Source organism: Kryptolebias marmoratus, linkage group LG6 (genome assembly GCF_001649575.2).
Source record: "Kryptolebias marmoratus isolate JLee-2015 linkage group LG6, ASM164957v2, whole genome shotgun sequence".
NCBI classification, from domain to species: Eukaryota; Metazoa; Chordata; class Actinopteri; order Cyprinodontiformes; family Rivulidae; genus Kryptolebias; species Kryptolebias marmoratus.
Genome location: NC_051435.1, coordinates 15,169,436 through 15,188,350, shown reverse-complemented (window position 1 = coordinate 15,188,350; position 18,915 = coordinate 15,169,436). Strand labels below are relative to the sequence as shown.

Sequence of the window (18,915 nt, the reverse complement as noted above, 5' to 3'; positions counted from 1 at the left end):
CGCATGCCTGGTGACAAAAAAAACCCTGAAACGTTAAATATGTGTTTTTTTTGGGTCAAAATTACTTTGCTTCAAGTGTCTTGAGTAGATGCAGCGCTTAAAAAAATAAAAAATAAATAACCAAAACATATATTTACTTGCGTCTTTAAAAGTTTCTAATTCCATTTCCGCTTCCGCCATCTCCCTTTCCGGTTTTGAGCCCTCTCGTAGCCATCATGAAGTGAGTGTAAAGAACAGAATCAATAGCCATCAGAACCTCTAAATACACAATCTGAAGACGTTCCTTGTTGTAAGAGGAACCGTGTTCTGTCCCTGTCCAGTGATGTGTTATATTTGTCGTTTTCAGGGTCGAGTTGTGCAGTTTCAGCGGGTATAAAATATACCCCGGCCATGGCCGCCGATACGCCAGGATAGACGGAAAGGTAACTTGTCCACGTTAAACCTCGGCCTTTTCTTCCTGTGCGTGGGTCCAGTGTTGAAGTTAATATTCACATTAACCTTAAATAAAGCGCAACGTTTAGTCCAGCCTCTATTAATGAGGCCTGTTTGAGAGTTGAAAGGTGTTAGCATGCTAACATTAGCCACCGGCTTCATTATGGAGTAGCTAAATTATCAGGTTTTAGTTCACATTAGCAACGTAATATTAAGAAAACAGGTAATGTTAATAACTTCAACTATAACGTAATGTCATTTTATTAGTAACTTAATGCCATTTATTAGTTTAATACATCCTGTGAAAGAAGAGACGAGTTCTGTTAACGTATTTAGGTTGAATTAGTCTAACTCACCACCTCATTACAGCAACATTTATTGCAAATGTCTCCTGAGTATCTTAAACCTGCTTTTTAGTTATTTAAAGTGTGGTAAATGTGAGCAGTCACTGCAAGGTTTTGGACCCTACCTAATTATTGTGTAACATTTGTCTCTTTGTTGTTTTTGTTATTTTTTTAAAGGTGTTTCAGTTCTTGAATGCCAAGTGCGAGTCTGCCTTCCTGTCCAAGAGGAACCCCAGACAGATCAACTGGACTGTGCTGTACAGACGCAAGCACAAGAAGGGCCAGTCTGTGAGTACCGGTCCTAATATACATCTTCAAATGGATAACTATGGAGGGGCTTTTAATTCCAAATGTAAATGATGCTCCATTATAACAGCACCACTGTCATGCAGGTGGGGTTTATCTGTTCGTCATGGCGGTCAGACACCTGCTGAGCAGCGGCTCACCTCTGGCTGCGAGTGAACGGAGTGCACGGTGTCGGTCCGTGTCATGTGCCGTTGCCGGGCTGCGTTTTGCAGGCCGGGCAGCAGCGCTCACTCCACACCCGCAGCCACAGAACAGCCGGGGATCATAGTACTGGCCTTCGGCGTAACCCCGTCGGCCGGCCTCCGAACTCTCCCGACAAACCCATCCGGTGTCGCGTAACTCCCTGAGAAAAGCGCTGCAACCTCAGGAGTACAAGTTTGATGTTAGAGCGAGCATATTTGCAAAATACCCTCTTTTTTTGGTTGGCTTTAAAACGTTTGCTTTAATTTACCGTAAAAGTTGATTCGGGTTGTTTTATTTACCTCAAACGAGGTGCTGAGGCTTGTTCAGGATCAGCTTTCAAAAACTGATTTAGTTTTTCACGTTTGGAGAATACCGACAGCGCTGTGTTGTCACAAAACACTCGTTTTTTATTATTAATGAGTTGTAATTTGATTGTAGAGAACCACGGTGCGAGCGATTCTATTGTATTGTGTTCATCTACTGTCAAAAAAAGGATTAATTTTGTTATTCATGTGTGCAAAGACTCAGCTTGGCATGTCTGAACGAGTCCGAATCAGAGGAATCGAACGTGTCATTAACTCGTCTTTGTTGGAGACCAGCAGACGCTTCGTGCTTTTCTGACACCAGTTCTCCTGAAGCTGAGGGATAAGTTGTTGATGTTCCTGTTAAAGTGTTGCAGATTTTATGGTACAAATAAGTGTTTTTTTTGTGTGTTAACAGGAAGAGGTGACCAAGAAGCGTACCCGCCGCGCAGTGAAGTTCCAGAGGGCCATCACTGGGGCCTCCCTGGCTGAGATCCTGGCCAAGAGGAATCAGAAACCCGAGGTCCGCAAGGCCCAGAGGGAGCAGGCCATCAGGTGGGAGAACCCGCCTAAAAACATCTGCTGTTTTTTCTCTAAAGATGTTAAAGCTTTCTGTTGTGAAACCTCACAATCTGACATGCGCTCCTTGAAATGTGTAGCGCCTCTTTTCATTTATTTAACAAAAACGCAGAGTGATGCAATTTTATCTAAACGAGCAAAAGAAACCGTAACATCGACGTGACTTGGCCAGAGCCGATAACATTTAGCATAATGTGAGTTTAAACATTTCTGTCAACACGACGCACGTCTGAACGAGCAGCGATGAGTAATTTAGTTTTTGAGGACAGCAGTAAATAAAACTGCTGTTTAAATGTTTCTCTGATTATTCACACAACTAACTTTATAAAATGTTTATTTAGAGGTGAGTAGTGACTGTCTTGGCTACTTTTACTCAATATTCATTGTTTGTATTTAAATATCATGTAAAAGTAAGAAATGTTGCTTTGACAGGCTCATGGTCATCGTGTGTTTTTGCAGCTTTAGCCATGAAGGAGCTTGGAAATATTAATTTAAAATAACTAAAAAATAAATTCACTGACCACCTTATTTGTGTTAAAATTAGAAAAATGATATATTTTTGGTTGAGCTGCCACATTATCATCCAGCTGATCGAACCCTCTGATGGATCAGTGGATCCTGATTAATAACGTAGCTTTGGTCGACTTTTATTTACCAACTAAAATGACAGATGGTTAAGTCGAGCCTCTGCTTCCACATCAACGATTGTACATTTATTTTATTAAAAATGCAACAGCGTATTGCAGAAGTGAGTCCTGGTTTTGCTTTTTTGCTCTGGAAGTTGTCGTTTAGAATTTGATTCTCAATGTTATCCTTTGATCAGTCGTCCCGCCTCAAATGCTCTGAGTTAGAAATGTCAGATTTCACCCCTGATAGTTATTTAGACTAACTTTGTTTTGTTTTTTTCCAGAGCTGCGAAGGAGGCCAAGAAGGCAAAGCAGGCGGCCAAGAAGCCAGCTGCCCCGAGCGCGAAGGTAAGATCTGCCGTTTTCAGCTGATTCAGCAGCTGCACGGTCAAGCAGTCATTCAGTTTTGAGTTGTAATTTGATCGAGCGGCTCATTAACGTGTCGGCCATCTTCATCGTCCTCTTCCTCTCGCAGGCCTCCGCCAAGACGGCGCAGAAACCCAAGATCGCCAAGCCCATGAAGGTGAACGCGCCCAGAGTCGGCGGGAAACGCTAAACCCTGACGCACCGTTTATGCTTGTGAATAAAATATTGTGGCTAAACCCTCAGACGTGCGACTTCATTTATTCGGGATAAAAATCCTCTTAACTGGGAACGCTGGGAACACTCGGGAAGTCTGGGATATAAATGCTGCAATAAATGCTGATGCTTACAAAACATGGACACTTTAACACATTTAGTTCTGTTTTAAATCGTTAAAATCATGACAATAGTGAATAAGTTAAATGTTCCCAAATTTTATTCTTCTTTATTAGTAAAACATCTTATTTGTCATCGTAACTGGTTTAGTATTTGATCGTTAAAACGTCAACATTTCTTCACTTTGTCTTACGTCTGAGTGAAACTGATACTGCTTGAAGTATTTCTCCTGTGCGACTCCAAACGTCTGAGTGTAAAAGTAACCACTTAAAGCCTTGAGATGTTCTGTTAGACCAGATTTATTCAAAGCCACGACCCTTCACACTTGGGTTAATGATCTAATCTAAAAAAAAAAGTTTCATTTGTTCGAACAGTCAGCAGAATAATTAACTTATTGCTAAATTAAGGGGTGACTATAAATACAATCTGGATTTGTGTAAAAATAATTTGACAAAAACATGAAACTTTTCTTTTAAAAACAAGGCCTTTCCGAGCAGGTTTACAGTCGGTGCCGTTTGCTCGTTGACTCGCTGCGTTGATCCGTTTAATAAACCAGCACCTTCCACACAATTTAATTTGTTCTCAAACGGTACAGGAAGGAATCGGTCCACGCTGATCAGTGATTTAACGACTGCGGAGCTACAGATCATAAATACGAGGTAAAAGCGATGAAATGGGTCCTAAATTTATTACCAACATTCCTTAAACCACATCGGCTCGAGCCTTGATGTGTAGATTGAGGTACCGATTTGCTGCACCTAAAAAGTGACTAAAAAAAAACCCAGCAAACGCCTCGTTAGTGCAGCAGGTCTGGATCAGAACGTTAAATCGGACACAGAACAATCAGAGAACTTGTGCATTTACAAACACCAGTCTTGTGTTAATTAAAATTTAAAAAAAAAAAAGTTCATTTTCTTTCATTTTCTCGATGCTTGCGCCCTGAGGAAATCAACCTTTAGGACGTTCCTGCAGGGACTCTAGGTTTATTGTGGATGTTAAGGAGACGGCGTGGGACGACGACGATGATGATGATGGCGTGAAGGTCCCCCTCTGAGATCGTCCTCAGGACTGAGCCTCTTCTTTAGCCTCAGACTTCTTCTCCTGCTCGTACCTGTCGGCAGAGAAAGGAAAGTTAGGCCAGAAAACTCAAATTATTCGTTGTAGTTCAGTTTCTGCTTCACTCGAGTCGTTTTATTTAGTCACTCCTTTGAAATTGCGACAGATTAACAGGATTACGCTGCAACTCGGGACAAACTTCAGCACCAAGAGCAGATATCAAACCAGAGTTTCACAAATAAAACGCTTTTAAATTCACTGGATTAAACCTTGTATAATATTAGTATTAGCCACATTAGGTTACAGAGTAACTACATTTAAAAAAGTGTTGGTTCAGTCATGTTTATTTCCTGTTTTCTGCAGCTTTTTGCTTCCTCAGAAGGAAGATTTCAGATTAAACAGATGAGAAGCCGAACGCTTTCCAAGAACCACAAACAGGTCCGGTCGGCAACCCTAGTCCTGGAGGGCCGCCATCCTGCAGGTTTTACTCGTTTCTCTGCTCCAACACACCTGATTCAGAGGTTAAATTACCTCTTCACGTTCTGCAGAAGCTGTGTTGGAGCAGGGAAACGAGTAAAACCTGCAGGATGGCGGCGCTCCAGGACCACGGTTGGACACCCCTGGTTGAGGTTGACCTTGTCAGAAACGGGTTAGCAGAAAAATCAGAAAAGCTCCTTTTTTTTCTGGACTTTGAGACGACCTCATGAGCGAAGTGTTTCTTGTAAATCGTAAGAAAAATAACCAGATTTACTGACGATCGGTTCTCTTTTATGCCCAATATTTATTTTTTTTAAAGTTTGGACTTTAACAATTCAGCCACATAGATGCAAATTTACAAAACAAGTTAGTTTTTTCACTGACATCGCCGTTTGTTCTCCTGCAAGTCTGGAAAGAAATATGCAAGACACACATATGTTGCTTTATTTGTCGGCTGAGCAGCAAACCTGCATAATATTCCCTGAATAAATAACCAACCAAAACATCTGCGAATCATTTGTCCCTGAATGTTTAAATTGAACGAGGAGGTGAGCGTCTCGAGAAATCTCAACAAGTTTTCCCCCTTTTTAAGTAAAAAACAAAACTGTAAATTTTTATTTTTCCTTCAGCTTTGGAAAGCAACGCTCTAGATTTAGAATATTCAGGTTTACAGCAATAAGACTGGATTTACTAAAACAGAAACTTGTTCGTTTTAAACTTTTAGGACTAATTTTAGACCGAAGTTATAAAAAGCATGAGTGCGGCTCGACCTTTAACATTTAATTATCTGAGCTGAAAGGTTTCTTGCAGCTTTTCTTCAAATGAAAGTTAGATATTTATAACCTAATGATCTTTATGAAGCAAATGTTTGCAATAAATTAATCTTAAAACACATTTGTGCGTTAGCTGTTGTTGACACTCACCAAAAATCTTCATAAAGTAGGAAATCTTCTTTAATAATTTCTATATTTATATTTATTCACTTCTGCTTTTATCATTTGTCTGAGGACTTCATAATTTAAATTTGAAGAGACACACGCACATAAAAACGTCTTATATTATACATTTACTAGAACTCTTGCAAACGGGGTAAAAGATTTATTTCTGCGATTAATGTCAGGAATGATTAACGAACATCTGACACCAAAAAGCTGCCGTTTGCTCATCCTGCAGCCTTTTAGAAAAGGTTTCTGAAGCTCTGAGTAAAAAACAAAAAAATAAAAATAAAGAGCCCCAAACGCACCTCCAGATCCTGTAAAGCTGTGACAATCCGGCGCTGCCCACGAAGAAGTTCACAGCAAAAAGGTTCCAGTTCTTGGGGATTATAACCAGAGAGTACCTGGACCAGATGAGACCTGGAGGAGGACAGGGGGACAGGGGGACGTGTTACGGACGTTATCCATCAGAGCAGAGTCGATGTTTGAGTAAAACAGATAAGACTTGTTTGGAGGGACAGATTGGGAAAGAAGATGCAACCTTTGGCACAGATTGGCCGAATTCATCTCTGAACCCAACAGACAAAGCTGCACTGTTTCAAATGATTATTTACAGAGACGTTCAGTCATGAGGGGTTAATTTAGTGCGTTTTGAATATCAAGCCGTAGTGGGGAGCCCCACTCAGATCCAGCCTCACCGGTCGCTGTCAGCACCGCAGACTGAGACAGGCTGAGTTTGTCTGCCGGTCGAGTCATGTCAGCCAAGCCAGCCATCACCAGACCCTGAAAGAGGGAGAAACAAAACCCGTTTTACAAACGCACATGAACGCTTCGCTTCATGATGCCTACAGCGCCCGAGTCGGGGGTCAAGGGGGGGGTTAAACTCCAGGCCTTGAGGCTCGACTGTCCTGGGAGGTTTTAGGTTTGGGTCCAACATCTCTGCTCCTCTTCGCCAAATCAGCAAGTTCTCCAGCAGCACGTCTACAAGTCATTCATTTAAAACCTTGCAAGAACACACCTAAAACATGCAGGAGAGCACCCCCCTGAGGACTGGAGTTTGATATGTGTGTCCTAAGGAGTTAAAAGTGTAAGAAATGCTTTTTTAGTCTTCATGAGTGACACAAGCAGGAGAGGAGATATGTAAGTTGTGACGAAGGGATTGAGTCGACCGAACTTTAAGGCTGAAACAGCCTGTGTATATGTGTGTGTGTGTGTGTGTGTGTGTGCACAAGTTCAGAGCAAACTGTGTGAAAGTGCACTTACCCATTTGAACATCGGAGCCCAGAAGAAAACAGTTTTTGGACCTGAAACAACACAGAGAAGAAAAAAGATAATACATGACCGACTGCAGGTGTTTAAAATTACAATTTTCCCAAACAGACTTTGAAATAGTTAAAAAATAAAAATAAAAATAAAAACTTGTGTAGAATAAATCGGTTTCATTCAAGGGAACTCCCTCCTTCAGGTCTGCGTCGTTCACTTTACAGCGACAGGGAGGGAACGTGGAGGAACGACTGGTCTGAAATCTGCTGCCTACATTTAAAATAATCTCTAAACGCTACGGCAGTCAGGCAGGTTTAGCTTCACCAGTCTTGTCGTTTGAGCCTCAGGAAGGGCTGACAAGTTTAAAATATGTTCACGAAACACCTCTAGTGCTCGCAAAACCACAGAACCGGTCCTCAAAGCACACGATAAACACAAACTCAACGCTCTTGGTAATAAAACTAAACTTGTCTAAGCTCATATAAAAAGATTTTCTTGTACTTTATAGTGTTTTTTATATGTATATGATTAAAAGAAACAACCCAGAAATCAATGGGCTCATTGAGAAAGATGCTTGCGGCCTGAACAAGTTGTTCAACCATGACTCGATGAATTAAGTTCAAGCTCGGGCCTGTATGCCGACATTTGATGCAGTTAGGTACTAAAGTATTGTTTGATTTTACACATTATGTTTATGTTGTGAAGAAAGAAGCCTCCAAAAAGCCTCAGACTAAAAGACGTCCTTCCAGCCCACAGGGAGGACTAAACCGAGGAGCTGCTGCGCCTGGAGCCAGTACTCCTCTCCGACGTGGCGGCCCAAAACAAAACGTAGGACGGCTGCCACTGCAAATGATCTTATGATCTTGGGAGGGGAGTTGCCCTTTTTCGTCGCCGCCCCCCTTCGTACCTGTTCAGAAGGTTGTCCTTGACAAAATGAGCTTCACTTCGACAAACAAAACTCAAGAACACGGAGTCCAGTTTCCCTGCAGCCTCATTAATGTCTGTGTTAAAGAGAGATGAGGGTCATAAAGACTTGAGGATGTTGGAGGAAACTGTCTCTGTTTGTGTTTAACTCATTACACCCTCATGGAACCCTCATTCATAGAAACCGGGCTGGCAGCATGAAGTCGAGGCTTCGAGGTCAAGTGAAATCTGTGACTGCATGTCTTTTGACAAGTTCAAACAAAAACACATAACTTGGGGATTTAATGATTGCTTTGGAATAAACATCACAAATGTCTGGTTTCAGACGAGCCAAAACTTCAAACATTTGCTTTCTTTCCCCTCTCCAGCTTTGAGTATTTTCAATATATCTGATTTGCAAACACATTTATAGATGTAAGAGTCATTACAGCAGCAGATAACATGAAGATGCCTTGTTCAGGTACAAAAATTATTAAAAGCTGATCAGGTTTGTCAGCTTCATTGTGTTTTTCCTGATCTTATTGGACAAATGACAACAACATGACATCTGAGTCGTTGTTTTAAACTCAGTAAACATTTCCCCTGTCGTCTAAACTCAGATCAAGAAGCTCAGGTGGACTTGAGGCAGGTTTAGCAGCATGAAAACAGTGAGTTTCATCCGGATGAGGCGGCGGGGCGGCTGTTTGTTTTCACAGCTGGACGCCCAGAAACACCAGGGGGCTGTAATGTACTTTACCTGCCGGGTGGTTGTACAGAGGTCTCAGTTTGGCGGGCAGGATGTGCTCGATCTTGTCCAAAATCCTGTGGTAGGACGCCCTGAGCGCAGCCATGATCGCTACTTCAGCGTGAGACAGAGGACAGCGAAGAAGCTAGCTCGCCAAGCGGAGGACTCCGGAGGTTTCTGTCTTCGGCAGCTGCCGAACTGTGTCAGTCTGCTGGGTGTCAGTGGATAACAGGGAAGGTTCACGGTTAGAAGAGGATGCTGCTGTCCTACTGTCGACCTTTCCCCGGCGGAACTGCGACAAGCTAGCTGTCAGTAGCTTCCCTCTGACCGACACAAGGAGGTGACTTTCTCTTCGACGCAACCTTCCGCGTGAGGGGACGGGTCAGCGTTCCTTCGCTCTCATTGGCTCAGACGGCAAGAGGCTCGATGTGATTGGTTCCCGCTCTGGGTTGTTTGTTTTTCTTTCCGGCGAATACCAGGGGAAAAAATCAAACTATTACAGAAACATTGTTTTGCGTCAATATGCTTTTATCATGCAGAAGTCTCGAATCATCTTTTATTTATTTATATTTTGTGACACATATACATGTCAGAACTAGGTTCGCTACGATAAATTTAATCTTTAATCGCTCCGCCCAGACTTCTCCGGGGCTTCTCAAAACGAACGCATCAAACCGCTTCCGCCAAATCGCGCGCTTTCTCGCGTTGTTTCGACACAGCTGACAGTTGTCCGCAGAAAGAAATAAACCAGGCTAGGCTAGTTAGACAGATAGCACCGCGGAGAGCAGGGACACAGTCGGACTGGACTCGGAGGGACAGCGAGGACCTGTCAGCAGCCCGTGTCTTTCCCTCCCAGCAATGCCGCACGCCAGCTAGCACCGTCCCGACGGAAAGGGACCAAACTGGGCTGAGAGAAGCTGGCGGCGGTGGGTAAATAAAAGACGACATCGCCAGGAGACGCGTTAGCTCAGTTTAAATGTTATTGTCAATCAGAAATAAAGCCATTCGCCTACGATGTCCTGCACTGGAAACCTGGTTTGGGATGTTAATAAACGTCTGATCGGATACGGTGTGCCTAACACCATCAGGACCAACTATTTAGGTAAGGACAAAACAACCCTCCTCCATGCTAACGCTGACAGCACGGGTTAATTTAACTTTATGTCTGCGGAGACGGCGTGTTTGTGGAGCTGGATAAGAAAGAGTGGAAAGTGAGATCACGCTTCTTTAATGACACAGCTCCTGTTCCCGTGTAGACCCACCAGTTTATCACGATTACAGAGGAGCCGTGCTCTCTAAAACCCTTAACTCTTGAGATTAGGGTTTATGTATAATCCGTAACCCAGCGGCTCTGTCAGGCCAGAGATCACACTTGTCCCATCATGCTGATATCATATTATTATTATTTGTTTTTTTGCCAGAAGCTGCAGCTCAAATGCAATTTCAGGGCTATTACAGGACTGTCAGAGATCCATCATCTGCTGTGCTACATCATCATCATCATCATCATCATCATCATCATCATCATCATCATCATAAATGTGTAAAATGAACTTTCAAATCCAGCCTTATGATGTTACACTTCCTAATGTAATTAGATCAGAGATAAATCCTTTTAATGGTCTCATTTCACTTCTGCAGGAACTTGTAAACAAACCTTAAATGTGGTGTTTTGAGAATCTCGCAGACATTAGTTTTAAAACAACATAAAAGATGCAACTTTTATATAGTTTATATGCAGATCTAAATCATTTAGGGTGAAATTCAAGTCTGTTTAAGACAATATTTTGAATTTAGTTTTATTTAATTTAACCTACCAAACCTAATCTTGTAAGATTGGCCATTTGGATCGGTTAAACTGGCAGAAACATCTTGGATTGTGTTTTATTTGTTTAATCTGAGGAAAAAAATATGATTTTTCACTTAAGATGCTACACATGTGAGCTGTTTTAGTGTCACAGAGCTGTGCTTAGCTTCTTTTGTGTGTGTGTGTAATAGCTTCATTTGTTTTTGGAAAGCTACCTGGAAGCAGCGGCGTTCCAAACGCCTAACACGACAAAGGGAGATTTGTGCTCAGGTTGTAAACTTGCGGTTTTCGAAACCTCTTAAGACTGCGTAACATCCAGGTTCAGTGAGGCATCGTGTGACATTGGAAACAATTTCATTAATCACAATCAATAATACACAATCACAATCACAATCTGTCATTTGTCAAAATATTTGCACTGCTTTGTGTTAAAATGGTCACAAAAGCTTAAAAGGAGCTTTCAGTGTTTATGCTCCATATATAAAATATCTGGAACAAATGCCCCGTTTATTAGGATCTGTTCTTTTCCTGTTTGCAATCTTTTGTTTTGGTATTAAAACCCTGATCATGCTCATCTTTATACTGTGCGTCTTACACAGATAAATCAAAAGTATATGGGAAAATGATCTCTCTAATCTGGTTACATTGGGTTTAAATTCTAGCTAAGTCAATCAGAGTACAGCTACAGAGTTACTGCCCTTCCTGACTCCTCTGTGTGTGTCGGAGCTTCGGCTGCAGGCGGACAGGGACGGCGTGAGACAGGACCTGGTCCCACCGACGGGCCTACGTCCCACAGAGGTTGGACGGGGAGATGCGAGCACGCGTGGACGTGGAGCTGGTGCCTCGGAGGTTTAGCCGGTGCTGTTTTTAGCCCGGCTGAGATAAAGTCTGAGCCGAGTTGGTGCGCGGGGATGTGTGGGCTCTTATCAGATATATTTAGTGTCGGCAGCAAGTCAGAGGTGACGAGCTGGGGTGAAACATAAGATGGAAAATCAGAGAAGCGTGCTGTGAGGTTGGAAGAAAAATCCAGTGAGCTGTTTAGTTGATTTGTGTGTGTGCGAGTGTGTGTTTTCTCCAAATCTTAAAAGACTGGGTTATCTTAATGTTAATCGATCTCATAGATCTGTTATTGTTTTTTTGTCTGTAAGAGTTTGATCTGCCAGTTGAACAAAAACGTGACATTATGGGGTTTAGTTCGCTTTTAAATGTACACATTTCCAGCTCTCAATAAAGTCAACAATAAGGTCAATAAAAGCTGAAACTAACTCCCAGATTAAAGGCCGAGCAGTCGAAGGGGAACGAAGCTCCCGCCCAACCTGTTGGCGCTCAGATTACCTTTTTGCGATCAGTCTCAGCTACTGCCACCGGTCGAGTTGTAGCCATTTTTTTGTGAGTGTCGTTTTGTTTTTTGTTTTTAAGGTCTGTTTGCCATGGCAGCCATTTTGAATCGAGTTGACTACAAAGATTACTCAGTTATTACTTCCTGTGGCACTAAAAATTCATCAGGTGGTTCATGAGACACACACACACACACTGCCAAAAACATTACTGCCTGCGACTGACAGATGAAAGACGTGTTTTATCATAAACACAAGCTGTAATGAAAGTACTGCAAAGTTAGTGTCTTGGAAGAATACTTTAGAAGGTAATTTGATCGATAAAAATCCAAGCAGGAAATATTACGCTGTGAGAGGAGGAAAAATACACAAAACTATGACTCACAAATGAACACATTTAATACACAAGTGTATGTCTGAGGGATCTATTTTCTGCACTCAGTCCTAAACAACAAATGTGGTCATTTAAACAAAAAGAACAAACATCTGCAGTCAGTCTGACAGCACTGATAATAATAAGGGACTGAGGAGAACTCTGTCCGGTTTACAGATATTCAGCCTGATTGTCTGAACTTTCAGGCCTTTTTTCTTGTAATTTAATCTCCCAATTTAAATTTATACCAATAAACAACATTATTGATAATGTTAATGAGCTACTATCCAGCTGTGGGAAACAAGAAATAGTTTTATTTTTTAGAGAATCTTCTTTTCTTATTCCTTCTCAAACCTCTATTTTACACTAAAAATGGGAGCAAACGTCAAACTCCAGCTTGCCTCGCCGGTGGATGACGTCAAACTGTTTCACTCTTCGTTTAGTTCGTTTAAAGACGGTTCAGCAGAGCTATAATCCCTAAGGTTGTTTGGAGATAAACTGAAATTATTGTGAATGTTTGCGTTTTAGCTGAGTGAGAACTACGATGCTTCTTCTGAAAGTGAATATGAACAGATCTTTTAAAGGTGTGTGTTTGTGTTTCCACAGGTAGGAGAGAGTTTGTTCAGAGACTCAAACTCGAAGCGACTCTGAACGTACACAATGGCTGCGTAAGTCCACTTTTTTTATTTTATCCTTTTATTCCCCCCCAACCACTGCTGGCAGGGAGGGTGTTGTTTTCCTCTCTCAGCCCGTCTGTGTGTGAACCGGAGCGGGTCTCTGGCTGCAGGTCAGCCGGTCGACGCCTCAGAAACCTGAAGCTGACACGTCGGTCACACATCTTGTCACGCTATCGGTGTCAGGCCTTCAGCGGACACGACGCGCTCGGGGGAGCTGCTCTGCTGTTCCCGGCGTTCTGCTTTTCTAAAACGACGGGATTGCATTTTCAGGCTCCTCACCTGCTCGAAAAATGGACCAGCACATTCTTCACCCACAATAAGGATTAGGGGACAAACTGAGACCCCAAAATAAAAACAGTGCTTTGTGTAAAAATACAAAGTAGTGTTTACAGAATCAGAAATAATGGGATTTGACACATTTCTCTTTAGAAGCTTAGTAAAAATCTTAGTTTCAGCAGAAAACCTTGCTTTACCTTTAAGGTTTTAATAGTTGTGATGGTTATTGTTCAGACTCCAGATGACCAGAGAATACGAGGCTTTCTTTCAAAAAATAATCCAGATCTTTGCACTTCATTGAATAAACTTCTAAGATGAGAGGACATTTGAGATAATTTGATTTCTAACAAGCAAAATGAAACATGAAAAAGAAACAAACGGAAAGAGATTTACAGAAGATTCCCAGAACGGCGTCGCCCCAATCCGCAGGGCGTCCTTATTTAAATGTCACCGCGATGAATAAATCAACACCGTCTGTCATGAGGCGGCCGGCGCATCAATCTTTCATCAGATCAGAGGAGGACGGACTCACCTGCGCCGCGGTCCGAACGTTTAACCTCGGTTATCGGATTAAAACGGGGAGGGGGGGCTCAGATGTGACTCCAGTTTTGCCAGCCTGGCGCCGATCGAAGCCAGCGAGTCTGTGACGCCCAAACTCTGAGCGGAGCTGCAGGTTTTAATGAAATATTGATCCGCAGACTGAAAACAAACGGCAGCTCGATTCTGCTGCAGACCGCGGCCTGCAGCCCGACGGTCATCTCTGCTGAATTAATGTGGATAAGATCAAATTTAGTCTTTTCACTGGACAAACAAAATATAAATTAGCCGCCAGATGTTATTTAGCGACGCCTGTATTCATTCTGCACAGCGAGGGTGAGATTTTGTTCTGCTTTAATCAAAATTAGTTCAGACCAGAAGGATTAAAACACTAATTGTTAACAAAATAAAAGCATCCATTAGACTGATGTCATGAGAAATGAAAAATAAGTAAAAAGATGTGTCTGTTTGAGGAATTATTTTTCCTGCAAGACGGGGAACACAGAAGTTCCTCACTTTTTTGTTTTTGTCTTCATCTCGGCCGTCTAACCCACGCAGCTCATACGGCGTTTGTGTTTCCTCCCTCCGCTTCAGGTCAACACGATATCCTGGAACGAGACGGGGGAATACATCCTGTCGGGGTCAGACGACACCTTCCTGGTCATCACGAACCCCTACAACAAAAAGGTAGGCTGTCAATTCGAGAACTGGCATCCTGAGACGCTGATCGACTCCGCCGTTGTGTTTTCTGCTGACGATGATACGGATGCTGAACAGCCTTTGAAACAACATTAAAAAGTGTTAAAAAAGCAGAAATAATACAGACAGGAGGTGATTATTAAAAACAGGTCAACAAACACGGAGGTTTGTTGGCTTCCAGGCGAGTTTTAATCTTTCCAGCAGGGGCACGGAATGATTCACTGAATCTTTTATTTACTTGAGAAGCTGTGGCCCAGAGGTCCGCGCGTCCTCTTTAGGACAACGTCCCTTCTGGTTCTGGATCAGGCTAGTCTGTCCTCGTCGTGTTCTGGGGGACACAAACGTTGGACACAGGAATGTGAGGACGCAAGTCAGGGACGCCAGACATTTGTTTTCCCAAAAAATATAACGCTAACTGGGAGAGATAATCCTAATTGTTCCAGCACAATTTCACCCTAAACTCAGCTCTGGTTTTTGTTTTGGAGAAGGGAATATATTGGCCTCGTTTTAAATTGCTTTCTTATTTATGTGTGTTGAACACGGTGAGGGCAGGGGCAGGGACTCTTTGAATATTCAAAGCGTAGTTAAATGTGGCGGATCTGAAGAATGGCTGCGACCCGTCAGGACAGCGTTTTCTGTTCGCTGCGGCGCCTGGTTGAGACACGGCAAGTTGTTGCCGAGACGATGTGCCTTGACCCCTGCCGTTGTAGTTTTATTTTGAAAGGATTTGAAAGTGGAAGCTGCGGTCTTGGGTGAGTTTCCGGGGGTTAAACAGACCTGGGAACAGGACAGGATCTGATAGGCGGGGGTAACTCTTTTTCAATTACTGATAATTCCGACGAGTGTTTTCGCTTAAAATGTTCATCCCTAATTTATATTAATAAACAAAAGTCTGTCAACAAAAAGGTTACTCGGCTCAGTTTGTGCACAAGTTGCACCTGTCAGCCTGGCTTTGTGAGGATGAGCGCCGCAGACCGACACCTTCGTCCGTTCCTTTCCCCTCTGCAGGTCAAGAAGTCCATACGCTCAGGTCATCGAGCAAACATCTTCAGTGCAAAGTTCATGCCCCACACCAACGACCAGGAAATCATCTCCTGCTCCGGGGACGGCATCATCTTCTACACACACACCGAGAAGAGTCCCGAGTACAACAGGCAGTGTCAGTTCAGCTGCCATTACGGGACAGCTTACGAGGTGCCGGACCGCGCCGCTTCTGTTGTTGTTTGGATTTGTCTGTTTGGTTTTTTTTCCTCTCTCTTACCTGTCCTCTGTTCGTCAGATTATGACTGTACCGAACGACCCCTACACATTCCTGTCGTGTGGGGAGGACGGCACGGTGCGGTGGTTCGACCTGCGCACGAAAACCAGCTGCACCAAAGAAGACTGTAAAGATGTACGGTGACAGCTTTACTTTCAAAGAGCGTTCACTTTGTGGCGTCGGCGGTTTGACGGAGGAACGACCTGTTGGTTTGTTGTGAGGGGGGGGAAACATCCAAATCCCCCTCATATGAGCTCCGCTTTCAGCACAAACAGCTCTGCCTCTTGGTTTCCATCCAAGATGCTCCGGATTTATATCTCCTCATGTTACCGTCTTCAGGTCAGAACTGGTGACCCCCAAAAAAACTGTTGATGGCTTCACCAGACCGTCGCTGCCTCTTCCTAACCCTGAAACTGTTGGTGCTCCTCCGTTTGTGACAAAATGAAGCAAAGACTTGTTTTGCTGTTTTGCTCTTCAGGTTTTCCTGCTTTTAGAGGGATTATTACCCTGAAAAGTGACTCAGGAAACATATGAAACATTTAAGATTTAGATTGTTATGTCTCTACAGACTTTCTTAATTTAATCTAGAAAAAAGACAAACTGTACCACGAAGAACTCTTTAATTCCTCACCAATTTCTTTTACCATTTTGCCTCTAAGAAGTCAATTTCTTGCAATCATTTAAAGTGGTTTTCATTAATTAGCTCTTTAAAAGTCTTTTTAAAGGTTTAAAAGGTGCAGCCTGTCACAAAGACACAATCTGTTCCCATTTCTTTACTCGAATCTATCAAAAAAAAAACCAAAATAACAGTTTGACACCTAATATAGTATTTGAGACAGACTCTGTCGGTGCTAAAAGAAGTTCCTTTTGTTCTCTGTTCAGTCCACTTTTCTCATTTTTAACCTGCTCAACGTGCTGCTCAGGTCGGGTGCAAAAACTGGAGACAAAAATGGGAGAAAAAGCAGCCGAAGCCTAAAAGAAAAAACATCCAGAAAGACTGAAGTTAGATTGATCAAGACCAAGTTTGCCTCAGTGCTGTAACTTCATTACTTCCTGAGCTTAAACCTGACCTGACTGTGTCTGCTGCGACCGCAGGACATCCTGATAAACTGCCGGAGAGCGGCGACCTCCATCTCCATCTCCCCCCTGGTGCCGTACTACCTGGCTGTGGGCTGCTCGGACAGCTCGGTGCGGATCTACGACCGCCGCATGCTGGGCACCCGAGCCACAGGTGAGCACGTGTCCTCCTCCTTTCCATCTGTAGGTTTTTCCTCCTGAGCCACAGAAACTGTAACCACAGGCCGGACTTTCTTCCCCGGTGCGCAGGTAACTACATGGGCCGGGGGACGACGGGCATGTGCGTGCGGTTCGTTCCCGCCCACCTGTCTAACAAGTCGTGCAGGGTGACGTCTCTCTGCTACAGCGAGGACGGTCAGGAGGTCCTGGTCAGCTACTCGTCCGATTACATCTACCTGTTTGATCCCAAAGACGACCAGGCCCGGGAGCTCAAGGGCCCGTCGGAGGAGAGGAGGGAGGAGGTGAGATCCTACCAAGGTCTTCTAGCTAAAGCCAGGGATAAAAAAATAAAAGTAGGAGCTTTTAGGGGTACAGGAATCTGTGATGACAGATTATTTTTTCAGATTTGGACATGTGGGATTTAGGTTTCATGTAGTTTTTGTTGGGTTCAGATAAAAATCTTGGTCTGGTTTTGGGTGCAGTCGGTTTTGACTGAACAAAAATAACGATGAAGCAACAAATAATAGGAGAACAAGAAAGAAATTAAGCTTTCAGGGTGCATTACGTGAGTTTTATTTAAATAAAATAGTCTGTTGAACAAAAGAGAGTGCTTTCAGCCTGGATGTTTTTTAATGTCAGAAAGGTTTTTGATTAAATGCTCAGATTTTCTTTAAAAAGCTGCTCTGAGCCTAAAAACACTTTTCTCAGGATGGAAACACGCTTCGTCTCTTTTACAAGTTAAAGGGAGGTGAAAAGTCGACTCTTATAATGTCCATACAGTCAAAAAAAATATCTAAACTTGAAAAAGTTTTGAATAAATAAGCTACTAAATTTGTTTATTTTTGTTTTAATCTCTATTTTGACAAACCAGTTATTTGACTCTGCTAAATATTTAGGGGAAAAAAAACAAAGAAATACATAAAATAATAAAACAATATGTAAAAAAACAGTTAATAAAAATAATTTCAAAAGCTGCCAGTCATACTGGAGAAGCTGGAGCCGAAGAACATTTAACACCTTTGCTTGTTTAATAACTTTAAACAATTATTTTATTTTTGAAGGAATGCATGTCGGCTCTTTTGTGATCTGTGAGCACTCAGAGTATGTGTTGTGGATGACTCTCAGCTACTACCACCCAAATCTTAGCCCAATATCTGTAAAACTGACTGAGTTACAGACACTTCTGTGTTGGCTGAGGTCCGTTACCGGTGACGGCCATCTTGGATTGCATTCATTCCTAAAAGTAATCGTTTGCAGACGCGCATTCAGAGTTTCATTAAAATCCACTCAGCGTTTTTGAGATATTTTGCTAACAGGCAGACATACAACAGTTACATTATCGCTCGCCTTTCATGGCGTCGGGCCATCGTTCGTCATCTGAACATCGTTTACTCCTCTCCTCTGACTTCATTAGGATCTGGATTTGTTCTTTTCCAGCAGAGAATAAACAAGCTGATCGCAGACGTTTGGAGTGGAATTGGTAGCTGTTCTCTGCTGTTTTGTTAGGAGAGCTGTTCTGATCGGAGCAGCATTTGTTTTTGTCACTCTGAGCTAAATCTGTGCTGGCTGATGACCCGAGACCGAGGATGATGAGGAAGAGCCGCGGCAAACATGCGTGTTAGAAGCCCGTCAAGCTTGTTTCAGCCGTACTTTTCTCGCTCGCTTGTTTGTTTTTTATTGGGGATGTTTTACTTTAGCGGGAGTGGTGTGGGGGGGAATCTGTGAAATGCTAAACGACGAGTTGTTGCCTGAATGTGCTTCATCCTGGAGCCCGTGAGTCAGCTGTGTCGGGATACGCTCACATTCCTTTCCAAATACAGCGACTGATGCAGGCGGTGTTCCTCCGTCCACTTGAAGAGGTCGGG

At 43.0% G+C, this 18,915-nt stretch overlaps 3 protein-coding genes and 1 non-coding gene across 6 annotated transcripts in view; 3 read left to right on the top strand and 1 right to left on the bottom strand.

Moving 5' to 3' along the window:
* Positions 1–143: 143 nt before the first annotated feature.
* Positions 144–3,380, top strand: rpl24 (ribosomal protein L24). Its single transcript, XM_017410245.3, has 6 exons — positions 144–220; positions 347–422; positions 954–1,064; positions 1,986–2,122; positions 3,057–3,120; positions 3,248–3,380. The coding sequence occupies exons 1-6, from the start codon at positions 216–218 to the stop codon at positions 3,326–3,328; spliced, it is 474 nt and encodes a 157-aa protein (XP_017265734.1). The 5' UTR covers positions 144–215; the 3' UTR covers positions 3,329–3,380.
* LOC112450330 lies at positions 1,234–1,403 on the top strand. Its single transcript, XR_003038901.1, has one exon. It is a non-coding gene; the product is annotated as a small nucleolar RNA SNORA23 (small nucleolar RNA).
* A 173-nt stretch (positions 3,381–3,553) lies between the features above and the next one.
* Positions 3,554–9,205, bottom strand: mpc2b (mitochondrial pyruvate carrier 2b). Its single transcript, XM_017410246.3, has 5 exons — positions 8,863–9,205; positions 7,203–7,243; positions 6,638–6,722; positions 6,248–6,359; positions 3,554–4,582 (listed from the first exon to the last, which is right to left on the bottom strand). The coding sequence occupies exons 1-5, from the start codon at positions 8,954–8,956 to the stop codon at positions 4,534–4,536; spliced, it is 381 nt and encodes a 126-aa protein (XP_017265735.1). The 5' UTR covers positions 8,957–9,205; the 3' UTR covers positions 3,554–4,533.
* Positions 9,206–9,562: 357 nt separating this feature from the next.
* Positions 9,563–18,915, top strand: part of dcaf6 (ddb1 and cul4 associated factor 6) — a 17,640-nt gene continuing 8,287 nt past the window's right edge. For 2 of the 3 annotated variants that reach the window (XM_017410243.3, XM_017410242.3), the window contains exons 1-7: positions 9,865–9,952; positions 12,974–13,035; positions 14,452–14,544; positions 15,565–15,750; positions 15,836–15,949; positions 16,910–17,045; positions 17,141–17,352. In XM_017410243.3, coding sequence (XP_017265732.3) covers positions 9,865–9,952; positions 12,974–13,035; positions 14,452–14,544; positions 15,565–15,750; positions 15,836–15,949; positions 16,910–17,045; positions 17,141–17,352 — 891 coding nt within the window. Of the gene's footprint in view, positions 9,953–12,973; positions 13,036–14,451; positions 14,545–15,564; positions 15,751–15,835; positions 15,950–16,909; positions 17,046–17,140; positions 17,353–18,915 lie in introns of all 3 variants that reach the window. The other variant, XM_017410241.3, reaches the window with a different exon arrangement.